Genomic DNA, 14,686 nt, shown 5'->3' with positions numbered 1-14,686 from the left:
TGGATACATGTTTGAGTCGCGCAAAAGACTGTTGCGTGTTTAGGCATTAGTTGAATCAATGATGGTTAAGTAGCGCAAGCTAGATCAGTCATGATTATTTTGTTACGGTATAACCGTGAGGAAATTTTGTTCAAGGGAGAGGATACTTTGTCATCTTAACCAGTGGCGCATGAGATAGATATGCAATTGGTTCACCATGACTAATTTAACTTACGTCGCTGATTCGACTAATGCTTAAATGCACACTCATCCCGCGCAGGACTCAGTCACACACCCTCACAATACTCATTTTACTACATTATTTTGGTAATTTTTTCAGTTTTGAATTGAATTATATTATTATTATTTTTTTAAAATAACGTTCAAATGGTCAAAATGCCAATGTTCCTACACCCAACTTTTACCACGGGGAACAAATGTTATGCTTTGACCAAATTAACTATTCAGAAATGTATAGACTATCCAGTAAATTTCCAAGACAATGTGACAATTTTTTTTTTCCGCTTGTTCCTGCTTAGGATTTCGTCCTCCCTGTAACTCTACCAATAACGTTGGGGGACCAGGGGTTTACTAAATTTTATCAAAAGAAAACACCAGTTGCCCCGTTAATTGAACTCCGTATTTAAAGTCCTGATTTCTTTCTTCTATAATTATATATAAGGCCAAGTCTTGCTCATACATTTGTTGTAAAATTGGTACAAATTGATATAAGCTGCAATAACTTCAACCATAACTCAGTTTAGCCCAACGTCAACAATCTGTTGGAATTTGCCATAATTTGTTATACTCTATTACCCTGCAAACCCCTTCGCTGAAAAAATGTCAGCGAATCCATTAATGAATCTGGTGACATGGGACAACTTTATATATGTATCGTTACTAAACTTAAAAACCACCACCCTTCTATGTCCAATACGGATAATTGGGATTACAAACCCTGCTAAAGCCAGGTCCTTGATAATAACTTTGTTCTTTTAAAGTGTCTTTTTAGAATATTCCTTAATTAGGATATTAATGAAAAATTGACACACTATGTAAATAAAGATAAAACAGAAAAATATATTTCTCTTTATTTTGCATGTGCTTCCCTGCCATGTAGTGATGGAGTGACCCTTCGTTTGTCGTTATTAAAGACGTAATAATATCTATACATTGAACCAGTCACACTTTTTTCTAGTATGACCATATAAAAATATGAAAAGAAGCTGAAAGGATGGGGTTGGGGTGTTTTTTATTTTTTACTGGGAATTTTTATAATATGACATGACCATTGGCAAAACAGAATGGTTAGGATTATGACCGCAGGCCACATACAATAAATAAAATAAACGAAAGGATAAAAATTGGTTCTTTCTATGTGACCAATAACTCTGCTGGTGAACCTCAACTGCCAACTGCAACACCTAGTGGTAAAAAAATCTCCCTTGGAACACTCTTTATTTTATTGTTCCCCCCCTTATTTACACCTTCTATTTATTGGTCTACTTCTTGTGCAGACCTTAAAACATACCACCACAACTCCTCTGCTGCAATAATCATATAATGGAAGCCATTTCCAAGCAAAACCATGTTCCTCTCACCCCTGACCAATTCACTCTCTTATCAAACCATCTCCTTTCAAAACTCTCTGATTTTCTATGGGCTTGTACCTTCATACTTGTAACATGTGCTGAAGCCTTCTTACTTTTGCAAAAGTGTGAACTGATGTTCCATTTTCTGCTACTTTGTTCTTTCCTTCTTTGTTTCCTTGTGAAACACTTCCTCTCAAAGCCTTCTCCAATTCACCTTGTGGATTTCTCATGTCTCAAACCACCAAGCTATTGCAGGGTGCCTTTTGGAACATTTCTGGAAAGTTGTTCCTTGTTTGAAGTTTTTGACAGTGAAAGTCTAGCTTTCATGGCCAAAGTTCTCCATTCTTCAGGACAAAGTGAAGAGACTTGCCTCCCCCCTGCCTTACACTACATTCCTCCAAAGACCCATCAAACTGAATCCATCAAGGAGGTGCATATGGTTCTCTTCCCTATCTTGGACGATCTTTTTGCAAAAACCAATATTTCACCCCTAGATATTGACATACTTATCCTAAACTGTAGTGGCTTTTGTCCCTCACCTTCTTTAACCTCCATTGTCATCAACAAATACTCTATGAGAAGTGACATTAAGAGCTATAATGTCTCTGGAATGGGTTGCAGTGCAAGTGCCCTCTGTATTGATTTGGCAAAGAATCTTCTCAAAGTTCACAAGAACTCTAATGCCATTGTTCTTAGCACAGAAATTTTGTCAACAGGTTGGTATTCAGGCAATGAACGGTCCAAGTTGCTGATTAACTGTCTCTTTAGGATGGGAAGTGCAGCAATGCTTCTCTCAAACAAGAAAGAAGCAAAGAAAATTTCAAAATACAGGCTAATTAGGACACTCAGAACACAGAGAGCCTTTGAAGACAAAGCTTATTTGTCTGCCATTATGGAAGAAGATTCAGATGGAAAACTTGGGGTGACACTCAAGAGGGACTTACTTCAGGTAGCTGGTGAAACCCTCCGTGCAAACATCTCCATTCTGGGTAATGAAATTTTGCCTCTTTCAGAGAAGTTTTGGTATGGGGTTTCTGTGATCAAGAAGAGGTTCATAAAGTCTGAGGGAATTTACGTTCCAAATTTTAAGACAGTGATACAACACTTCTGCTTGCCTTGTTCAGGGAGGCCAGTGATAAGAGAAGTAGGGAAAGGGTTGAAGCTTTCAGAGAGAGACATTGAACCTGCTTTGATGACACTGCACAGGTTTGGAAACCAGTCTTCTTCATCACTGTGGTATGAACTAGCTTACTTGGAAGCCAAGGAAAGAGTGCAGAAGGGTGACAACATTTGGCAACTGGGAATGGGAAGTGGGCCCAAATGCAACAGCATAATTTTGCAGTGTATTAGGCCTATAGTTGGTGAGTCAAGGAACGGCCCATGGGCTGACTGCATTCACCAATACCCTATATTAGCTATGGATTAAGAATTCTACACTGTCATTATAGAATTCTTAATGTTTCTCTTATAAATTTATAATGGGCTTAGTGTGTCATTTAAAAGAATACAAATTGTGTTTTTTTAGTAACTTACACAAAGTATGACAGGTCATATCTTGTGTAAATCACTTAAAATGACACAAACTTGTGTCCTTTAAAATGATACTTCTTTTTCCCAATTATATATGTACTCAACAGTTTATGGATGGTTGAGGAATAAATTCTCTTTTGTTAAAATTTCAAATGATAAACAGCAGAATCCATTCCCCAATTACTGATACATTTCTTACTAAGCAACTGAGCATTCAGTTGTAAAACAGCTTTTATAATATTATTCAATTCTTACTCAGAGAGAACAGGGATAGTTTTGAACAAATGACTTTTTAGGACGAGTATTCAATTTTAAATGTGCATCTTTTCGTATCTGTAGTTAATGGTAAACTGTTTGGACTGAGCAGGTTGCTTGCATTATTAATTGTTTTTCTGTAGGAAGTGATGACAGTGAGTTGGGGTTGTCTCCTTCGTGTAGTTAAAAACTAGTTTTAAAAATGCGTTTTTATGGAAAAAAAAAAAAATTCATCAAAATGTTTTCTTTAACATTCCAAACATTTTTACTCTTTTACAATTTTTTATCCTCCTTCTATTTTTAGGTTAAAATTCGATTTTAACTATCGTAGTCTCCATCCTCATTAGTTTGTCACGTTTAACCTAGGAAACGGAAAAACATTATAACAACGAAATTCTATTAAATGCAGGCTAACTTGATATCCCCACTAAAATTATTCATGTTTGGTCATGAATCTTCGGTCACGTTTGACACCGGCATCATTTTAGGAGGTACGATATATATTTTAATTCTATCAGTTATTTAATACGAATATCATATGAAAAAATTATGTGGCATGAAAGAACTAATATTCTTACCATATGAAAATATTATGTTATAACATAAAAGTAAAATTCTTGTAACACAATTTTTTTTTTAAATCTTGAAATGATATTATTTTGAAGTTGCAATTTCTTTGACTGGAAAAATATTTTTTTCCATATTTTATATAATATCGCACCAAATATTATGTATATTAAATTTTTATTACCTTATACCGACCGCTATTTCTATTATTAATGGGGAGTAAATTTTTTATATATATATTATCAATCTTTATATATTTTTAAAAGGGTGAGTATTGGAACAATAATAAAATTATTTCTTACGATCTAAAAGTCACTTAAAAAATGAAGGGTAAAATTGTATACAGTCCTCCCCCTTTTCTATTCTCGCAATTCGTAAAATTATTTTTCATTGGGATTAGTTCTTGGAACAGTGATCATTGTGCCACTGTTCCAAGTCTTTTTTCCAAAATGTCACGCCTACGCACTTTTTTCCAAACTGTCACGCAGACAAGTTCGCTGGGAGTCGTAGCGAAGTAGGTGTGGTGATGTGTCAGCAGCTTGATGGTGCTCAAGTTCGCTACTGACACAGGCGAACTTGAGCGCAATAAATGCTGACACGTATGAAGAGTTCGCTGACAGACAAGGCAGACTTGGTTTGCCACGTGTCTGACCCCAACACAATTCGTTGGGGGACCAGGCAGACTCTTTGCACTGTGTCAATTGGCACACAGTTCGCTGACATTGACAGCGAACTAGGTGACAAGTGGCAGCCACTGACGCAATTCGCTTCCCAGTGCAGCGAACTGTGTGCCACGTGGCAGTCCCCCACAAGTTCGCTGCCTAGGTAAGCGAACTACCTGCCGACAGTTACAGTTCGCTGCCCTAGGTAGCGAACTCAATTCTATTTATACACACCCCCTCTTCCTCTCCCGAAGTCATTCTCGTCGGTTTTCCTTAAAGTTTCCATTTATGTTTGTTACTTTTTGCTATTTCAGTACATAATGAGTGAGAGTAACAATGATGTAATATGCCTTCTATATTACAATGGGAGAAGATATTTTGGACCGAACGGTCAAGTGTTTGAAGGAGATACGAAGATCTTCTGCATGAGTCCGCGTTGCAAATATACTGAGCTGAAGAAAATAATATACAAGAAGTTGAGATTACAACAAGGTCAATCCCTGTCTCGACTGATTGCTAGATGCGCTTCTGGTAACCCGGTGCAATGGGTTGCTGTGGAGGTGGTGGAGGATGAAGATGTGTCATTAGTAGTTGATGCATTTCTACAGGACGGAGAGGAGTCCTCATACATCGAGTTGTTTGCGGAACTAAACACTGGTGGAGAGGCAAGCACTCAAAGTTTCGTCCCTCCCAGTTACTCCATAGACATTAACAGGGAGCCGCAAGTAACTCCGGATGATATGCATCTCTCACCCCCACTAACAATGCCTTTAGATGTGATTCCTGCTAATGACATGTATGATCCGTCATGGCGTACTGAGAGTTCCGAGGAAGATGTTGATGAAGGTCTTGTCCTTGATAGTGATTCATCGGATACAGACGTTGATGGTGATTTCGAAATAGAGTCGTCTACTGCATTGTTTGAACCGATTCCATCCCCGGGTATTGTTGGTACGCATGACCAACCACCTGTGCCAGGTAAGGTTATTTACCGTTGTTTTTAATTTGTTTTTTGAAATGGTATTAGTAATGAAATTCGAACTTGTGTCAAACAGGGGAGGATCGTGTGACGCAGCGTGTCTGACATTGAGGACACGATCACGCACATTTGATGCATTCCACACATGCGTGGAGATGTGTTTGTCCTGCAACATCAGGAGAGAACGCGAGGATGGACCAGGGTCAATGAAAGTCTCATGGGTTCTGCTGCTCCATGGATCTATTTACAAAAAATAAATAAATAATTACTAAGAAATGAATAAATATTCAACATTATTTAATTATTCTATAATTCATATATAATTGAATATTACATACTAAATAATAAATAATAACCACATTAATATACTTACAACAATTAATTACACTAGTAATGACATACTAAAATTTGGATAATAATGCCTAATCAACAAATAATATAACACAAAGAAAATTCTACAATGATATTTACAAACCTATAACAAAATAATGTTATTTGATTATTAGTAACAACAATTGCATAATAAAAATTATAAAATACAATAATTTAACAAGATTAATTGTGTAATACAAATATGATATAATATATTAGATTATATAAAACAATAATATATGATGTTATACAAAAATTAAATAATATATAAAATTAAATACTAATTACTAATAAATAAATAAATCAATATTGTTATTTAATATAATATATTATATTTAAATTATATTAAATTATATTTACAAAATAAATACTTGCATACAAAGATATATATTATATTATACAAAAATTATATAATATCTAAAAATAAATACTAATTACTAACAAATAAATAAATAAATACATACATTATTGGCAAAATTATTCTAACCTATTTTTCAATCCTATAACTAAATAATGTTAATTAATTCAAATATTTTAATTATTGCATGATCAAGAATTTATTAAATACAAAAACTAACACCATTAGAATATATATATTTTAATCTACAATTCAACCCTAATCCTATAAATAATATCAAACAAAAGGCTATTATTAAATAATACATTAATATAAATTACTACACCTAATAAGATTATCATACATATTATAAGCAAATGTCAAAATTTTCTAACCTATTTTTCAATCCTAGAACTAAATAATTTTTTTTAATTCAATATTATTATTTATTGCATAATTAACAAATTATTAAATACAAAATATAACAACTTTAATATAAAAATTATCTAACCTAAATCCTTTAAATAAAGAAGGCATATAAAAAAAATTATTATATATATTAATTAAATTATAAAATATTTAACTACTAACATATTAACATGCAATTACTAAACTAATTAAAATAATAAAGCAAATAATATGTCATCTAACCTAATGTTTCATCCTATATATAATATAAGTAACAACAATTAAATAACAATTAAAAACTGTAAAAAAATTTAATGAAATTATAAATGACTAACCTCAAATGAAGACAAAGAATGCAAATGAGAGAGAAAGAAAATTAAGAAAGGAAGAGAGTGGGAGAAGAAAAATGATAGACAAAGAGAGACGGGAGGGGAGCGGTGTTTTAAAACCCGGATCGGACCGGTCGGGTCGACCCGGGACTCGGTGACCCGATGGGTTTCCCGGTCCGAGCGGGTAGTTAGGCCGGTTATGCAGTCAGTCCGGAGTGGACCGGCCGAAACCCGACGACCCGGCTGACTCGGGTTAAATCGGTTTTTCCTTCTTTCTTTTTTTTTGGTAAATTTTTTTTTTTTGATAAGAACTCTTGAATTAAATCATATTCATATTTTATGATGAATATGATTAAAAGTAAGGTGAAAATAATAAGGTATTTTAGATTAGTGTAGTTCGTTTATGTAATTTAGTTGCATCTTATAATGATCTCATGAAGTTAAGTGGTGATAAACACTGATGGTCTCATGATCTCATCTCAACGGTCTAGAGCTAGAAGCTTAGAAGTATATAATATTTGCTATCATTGAAAACCAATTTATTTTTTGAAGCTCATAGATAGTTTTCTTATGTGAATTTTTATTAATATAAGTAATTTTTTTATATTTTTAATATATGAACAGTAAAACCGGTTGAACCCGGTTGAATCCGGTTGAACCGGTGACCCAGTACCTCGACCGGTTCGATGACCGGTCCGAGTTTTAAAACACTGGAGGGGAGAGGGAGGGGGAGGGGGATGGGGTTTATATAGGGCTGAGAAAATTAGCCGTTACATCAAGTTCGCTGCCACTTCCAGCGAACTTGGTGCATGTCAGCCACGTGGCAAGCTAGCTGTTACGCAGAGTTCGTTGATGTGGCTTGCGACCTTCCATGCGTGCAAGCCACGTGGCCTGGCAGGTGAGGCATTTATTGCACTCAAGTTCGCCTGTGTCAGTAGCGAACTTGAGCACCATCAGGCTGCTGACACATCACCACACCTAATTCGCTACTACTCCCAGTGAACTTGCTTGCGTGGCAGTTTGGGAAAAAAGTGCGTAGGCGTGGCATTTTGAAAAATAAGACTTGGAACAGTGGCACAATGGTCAGTGTTCCTTGGTTCTTTATTATCAGTACTGTTGATTCTTTGACCCATTTGGGGGTTTTTGACCCCTTAATTGGGTGAGAATATTTTATCATTAAAGGACGTTTCATTCTGTGGGGATCCCAACAAATTTGAGTAGCGCCCCCGGATCCCTCAATGCGGAACGCTTTTTATTTTTTATTTTTTTTCTCAGGGACGTTTGGTAATTTTTTTATTAGGGATATGGTGGAAAATGAAGTTTGGTAAAAAAATTTAAAAAAAAATTGTTTGGTTGACAAAAATTTTAACGGAAAAATTAGGTAGAATTTTATAAGTCTATGTTTGGTTGAAGGTAAAATATTGATGGGTGATCGTAATCATAATCGTAATCTAACGAACCTAATATATAGTTGGAACTCAAAATACAACACAATGTAACCTTTGAATCTTTGCAACGAGTATTATAGTGTCGGAGTGTCGGGTAGTGTCGGTGAGTATCAGAAAATGTCGGACACGACACGTCAGTATTTTTGAAGTATCGGTTTAATGGATCTTAGTGATATCTTCTCTCTTTTTACTTTACAATGGGACCTACTCACTTTTATGTGAGTGGCATAAAAAAAATTTCTTTAGGAAAAACAAAAATATTTTTCCCATCATAAATACACCTATATTATAATTAAGAAAATAAAATAAAATAATTCAGATTTTGAAATCCTTTTAGCCTGACATAACTTTGAACATAGTGAAACAAAATTCTCAATTTGCCAGTACTTGTTTCTTTTAAAAAAAAATTAATTTGCTTAAAATACATTTCACAAATTCAGGGGTAATGATTCATTGCTCTAGACTTGAGTTAGCTGTAGAAATGTGGTCATGAGTAGATACTACAAAAACAACGAAATGATGGTGAAGAATATTGGGAATTCAAGTGTAAATGATGAAAAATCTCATATTTAAAATGAATGAGATAAACATGGTATATATAAATAAAAGGATTCACAAGCTCATTATACATATAAGTGAAAGAATTCATAAAATTAATGCCTTAATATTTTGAATCTGATTGTACTTTTTTTTTTCTTTTTTTGGATAACATTGTACTTTCTAAATCCACTTAATTTCGTTGCCAACTTAGCTCATAGATGTCGGTCTCCCTATCATAAGCTTCTCTGTCCAACCAAAAGACTTGTTTTCCACTCTTAATTGGCAATTCCATCAAAATTCCAACTTGAGGAAAAGTTGATAGTTATAGAACTCAACCCAATGCCTAACTTAAAGTTTTGAGTTAAAATATGATGTTAAATTCCTTTGTTGTGATTTTATCGTTTAGGTCCATTTAATGCATGGATAATAATCCTTCAAATTAGGCTCGCTTGCCTATGCCCACAAAAGAATACCAATTTAATTGCATTTTGATTCAATTTGAAGCAACTTGCGTTTGATTACAGTTTTAAAAGATTCATATATTTTTTTTCTAGTATCGAGTGCCAATTTATCACACAAATAATGCCATCTTATTATACATGCATAAGAGATATTCAAGCCACCGCAAAAAATTTGTTGGAAATTGATTTACATAAGAAGACTATGTAATTTTTTTTTTCTATTTACCAATTCATTAAAGATGATCTATTAATTTTCAAAAAAAAGAAAGAAAGATCGATGATCTATTATATTAAATCCCACTTACTTAATGCATATGAAGAATATATATATATATATATATATATATATATATATATATATATATATTTCACATAATCATCTCAAGTTAAAAATTAATCCTAGTGGTTACCAAAAAAAAAAAATTAATCCTAGTAAATTATCTCATGTTAAAATTTCATATGATATAATCACGTGAAATTTTAATGTAAGAGGATCGATTCTCAATTTTAACATAAATCTACTTCCAAATTTTTTATTTTGTGGAAGTTTTTAAATTAATTTGCTGCCTCGCAAAACATTTTAGCAGTTTAAGTAGTGTTTGGCGTGATCTATTCGATCTTTAATTCTATTTTTTTTTTAGTGAACCCAAATATATTATTTTTAATTGACACAAAAATTTATTTTATTTTGTTTTGTTTTTAAAATATACCAAAAATAAAATAGAACTCATATAATTATGTTTTTTTTTGGAAATTGTTCCAAGGATATCCTCAGCCGAAAGCAAAGGGCTAATCCCCTCGAGGCGGAGAGATCATGCAATCGTAGATACAATCTCTCCCAATAAAATCTTTTCTATACACAAATCCCTCTCAGTATTATAACTACATTAATTGCTGCAAAACGGTTTATTAATTGTGGGAGTTGTATACCCCTCAAAATGAAATCATAAAATTTGTGCAAACAATTTGCCGCATTAATAGTTAAAAGTAAGCAAAATATTATTGTAAAATGTTAGTATTTCTCATATTTTATATTTATATGATAATTTATTGGTGGGAAGTAGAGAAAAATAATGGAGTCCTGCTCATTTGATGAGAGGGCATGAATTAGAGTGTCAGGTGGGTTTAGCGAAAGTTCGTGGCACGAGATCATCACCAATAGGCTAAGTTAAACCAATCACATCAAATAAATTCGACATCATGTCTCAACTCAAAATCTTAAGGCATTGGATTCTTGGGTCATCCACTTATATCCACTTCACTCAGCCCATTATCAACTAATGTGAGACTCATCACACTTGAATATTCTAATATCTCCCCTTCAAGTGTGAGACCTAATATTGGTATGCTCTCCCTTAATTGAGTACCCAAGGCTCAAATACTCAACCACCCTCTATCCTGGTGATTGGCTAGGAGGCGGGTTGGGTACTTTGGCAATGGGGTACTCGACTAGGGGTGGCAATACAGGTATTGACCTGCGGGTTGACCCGTGACCCGACCCGTCAAATCATGTGTCGTGTCAACCCGCAGGTCAGGGCGGGTCGTGTCAGGGTTGTGTAAATGTGACCCGTTTTTTTCGTGTCGGATCACGTGTCAACTCGCGGGTTCGCGTGTCAACCCGCACAGTGTTATTTTTTTAATTTTCAATTAAATATTTTATTATATTATTTTTTTTATTCATTTATACATTGATATATATATATAGTCATTTTTTTTTTTTTTGGATAACAATATAGTCATTGTTTAGTATAGAAAAGAATACAAGGAACTAAAAATCTCAAGAAACAGAAGCTAATCTTTTTTTATTTTATTTTTTTTATTGTTTTTAATTTATTTATTTTTCAAAAAATCTCACTTTTTTTAAAATTTTAAATTTTGCAGGTCGTGTCGACCCGTGACCCGCAACGGTTCGTGTCAGGGTTCGTGTTTTGTGACGTGTTTACAAAACGGATCGTGTCAAGGTCGTGTCAAATAGTGTACGGGTCGAAAACTTGTCGTGTCGTGTCAGGTTGACCCGTATTGCCACCCCTAAGCATACCGATGTTGGATTCCACACTTTAGGGGAGGTTATCGAGGGAGAACTAGAGTAAATCACCGTGTCAATTTGTCTCTTCTTTCTCTCTCTTCGTTTTTCGATGTGTGTGTGGATTTCCAAGGTAAAGGAGCTGCCCCTGTTGGGATGTGGGGGAAATGCCCTCACGGAATGGTATTGCCTAGTACTATTGTGGATCTTAAGTTTATTTTATTTTATTTTTTTAATAATTTGAACTTGTACTTATAAATATTGTTGCTTTGAACTTCTAAGCCTATTATATTTTGGTGAATATAGTGATGATCGACCCAACATAATAGCATATGCTTTTCAAAAATTCAAATTCTGGCAAAAATCAAAAGCATAAAAGTGATCGACAAAAAATTAGAAACATACGGGTTTTATAAACGGGAAAAAGAAGTATTTTTTCGAAGGATACAAGCTTGTATCTTTTCAGTGACTTACATAAACTCTTAGTGATAAGATTTTGTGTAAATATAAAAAGTTACTTTTTGTTCTCATTTCATATTTATACAAAATGTTACCGGTAAGATTTTATATAAATCACTGAAAGGACAAAAACGTGTATCATTTTAAATGACATCAATTGAACCCTTTATAAACCTAATAAACTATCAGTTATTTTGATAAAATAAATTGCCTTGTCGGTGACAAAGTAAATAAAGAAAATAAAACGGGCCAACTGGCCCTTTAATGAAGAACAACTTTGTATGCTTCTTTTTCTCTCTTCGTTTTTTGATGTGTGTGTGTTGATTACAACCAAAGCAAATCAGATGGAGTTCCTCGTAAGCAACATGAAGCACATTGTTCCCTAGTTGAAAATTTGAAACAAAACTCCTTCTTAAATCCACCTCTACACAAATTCTATCATATTTTTTCTTTTCAATGTATTCCCATTCCCCTCCATCAGACTTATGTAGAGAGTTTTTATCCACTTTTAACATTTTGCCAAACAATTTTCTTATTCTACAGAGATGTTGGGATGAATAGAATTCTAGAGGGAGTCCTGAAATTCTAATCCAAACTGCCATTCTTTTAAGTTGTTCATCATAAGGAACAAACACATGTCTCCAACATTGAACAATAACGTAATGGTCAGTTACTATCCACGACCCTTCATGTAGCACATGATGATAGTTTTTTTTTCTTCATGGAAGCTTATGAGAATATAACCGCTGTATAAGTGGATAACATCAACCCTACCTTCCAGACACCATAACTTTAAGAGTCTCTACATTAAGAATCTGTTGCTTATTTTCTTCCCAAAGAGTTTGATTAGCCTTCCTCCAACTTTTACAGTCCTCTTTATGCTGCTGTTTGGAGTAATGGTAGACCGGACACAACGGGTCCACATGAATCTCTGAGACATCTTCCTCCATCATTCCATCCTCTTCTTCCTCATTTCTTTGGATGAATAGCCAATCCTCTTCGTCTCTTCCATCATTACCATTGGCTCCATTAAGTTGGAGGACAATATCCTTGTAAGAGACCAACCTCCAGTGATTGAGCCACGTATAACATGGGTGTGGCCTCGACCTAGGTTAAAGTTTAACAAATTGTACTTATTATATATAATTATATAATTAATTATAATTTGACCTGGGTTAAAATTGTAATTTGACCCGGCTACAATTTGTAATTTGGCCCTATCTAAAACTTAAAATATTTTTGGTAAAAGTTTTGGGTAAATTGTATTAGGTCATGTGTTCAATTTTCACTTATATAAAAAAAATAAAATATTTTTCGTAAAATTAAAAAAAAAAATATTAAAATTATAACTCTTCTGTCTGCTCAGATGTTCTGTATTTAACATAATTTAAAATATATTATGATATGAACTAACTAAAATTAAGAAAAATAAATACACATATAATTTTTTAGCCCAACTCAAATTGGAGCCAGGCTCCGCCACCGTCAACCTCCTTCCTCTACCAATATGAGGTTCTGGTAACTTCCCTTGACTTCCATTTTTACTACCACCGTCTCCTGTTCTATCAGCCATTTCATCGTCCATCGTGGAGTCTTCCTCCAAGTTCCCTTTGGCTTTTTTAACACTTCTTTCCAAGAGTTCCTCCTCATCTCTCTCGGCTTCTCTCCTCTCAGCCATTTGACGCCCATATGTAAATAAAGATAAAATAGCAAAATATGTTTTTCTTTATTTTATTGCATGTCCTTCCCTGCCCTGGAGTGACCCTTCGTTAGTCCTTATTAAAGACGTAATAATATCTATACATTGAACCAATCACAAAAGAATCTTATATTGTAAGACAAACTCATTCTTTGGCAATCCTGCTGATGTGTCACTTCCTCCTTCAATTTCAGATTTGCATTCACATTACAAAAATTTAAAAAGTTTCCTTCTTTGGTAAATCATGGAATAAAAAAAATATAAAAAAAAATATAATTTTGAATCCAAATCGATGGACACGATTTCGTATCTCAAATCAATGGTACAGATTTGTTATCAATTGTATTGGCATACAACTCATCTTAGTTTGAATTTTGGAGTTCAAAATTTAAATTTGATTTTTAAAATCTGACAACTCATTTAATGTTTAGTTACTTTCTCCATTGGAATTGCTAAACATTTAAAAAAATATACAAGGCTTCTCATTGTTCTATGTGATTGCTTAGGGGCGATTTTGTTGCTCCTGTTCATTTTTCCTTTTTTAGCCTCTGACGCATAACAGCTGTTAAAACATACAGCCTCAAGGAATCAGCTTCTCCGTTCTCTCTTTGATCGTGCATGTCAATCCTGCCAAGGAGGACTGAAGGATTAAGGTGAAGGTGGTTCGGGCTTGGAAAGTTCCTAGCTTTCAACATAGAGATTTTGACGACAATGTTGAAATGGTTTTATTGGAAGAACAGGTAGTTGTCTGCGTTTTTTAAATCTTCCATCTTTGAGTTTTTTAAATCTTCCATCTTTTGTGAGTTGGCTGCGTTCTTTTGTAGGGTGGTAGGATCCACGCCACTGTCAAAGGTTCTTTGTCGGTATCATCATTCCTGTGAAATGCTTAACATTTTTTTTTGTCGTTTATTGAACTACTGTTAGCGCTGGATTGTGATAACATTTTGTATCTTGTTTATTTCTTCTTTTTTACTTTTTCGTTTTTTATTTTTTTATAGGGTGCGGATTTGGATCAATTTCCATAAGAACTAAATGTTCTGAATGAG

At 34.0% G+C, this 14,686-nt stretch overlaps 1 protein-coding gene across 1 annotated transcript; it reads left to right on the top strand.

The window, feature by feature from the left end:
• The first annotated feature begins 1,542 nt into the window (after positions 1-1,542).
• Positions 1,543-2,997, top strand: LOC133316229 (3-ketoacyl-CoA synthase 6-like). Its single transcript, XM_061517954.1, has one exon. The coding sequence runs from the start codon at positions 1,543-1,545 to the stop codon at positions 2,995-2,997; it is 1,455 nt and encodes a 484-aa protein (XP_061373938.1).
• The last annotated feature ends 11,689 nt before the right edge of the window (positions 2,998-14,686 follow it).

Source organism: Gastrolobium bilobum, unplaced genomic scaffold (assembly GCF_033153095.1).
Source record: "Gastrolobium bilobum isolate Gb01-03AN ecotype WA unplaced genomic scaffold, APGP_CSIRO_Gbil_v1 utg7242, whole genome shotgun sequence".
Lineage (NCBI taxonomy): Eukaryota > Viridiplantae > Streptophyta > Magnoliopsida > Fabales > Fabaceae > Gastrolobium > Gastrolobium bilobum.
This window is presented reverse-complemented; position numbering and strand designations above follow the sequence as displayed.

What these genes read in the sequence shown, in the direction of transcription:
- LOC133316229 (XM_061517954.1), top strand. Translation starts at nt 1,543, where the DNA reads ATGGAAGCCATTTCCAAGCAAAACCATGTTCCTCTCACCCCTGACCAA.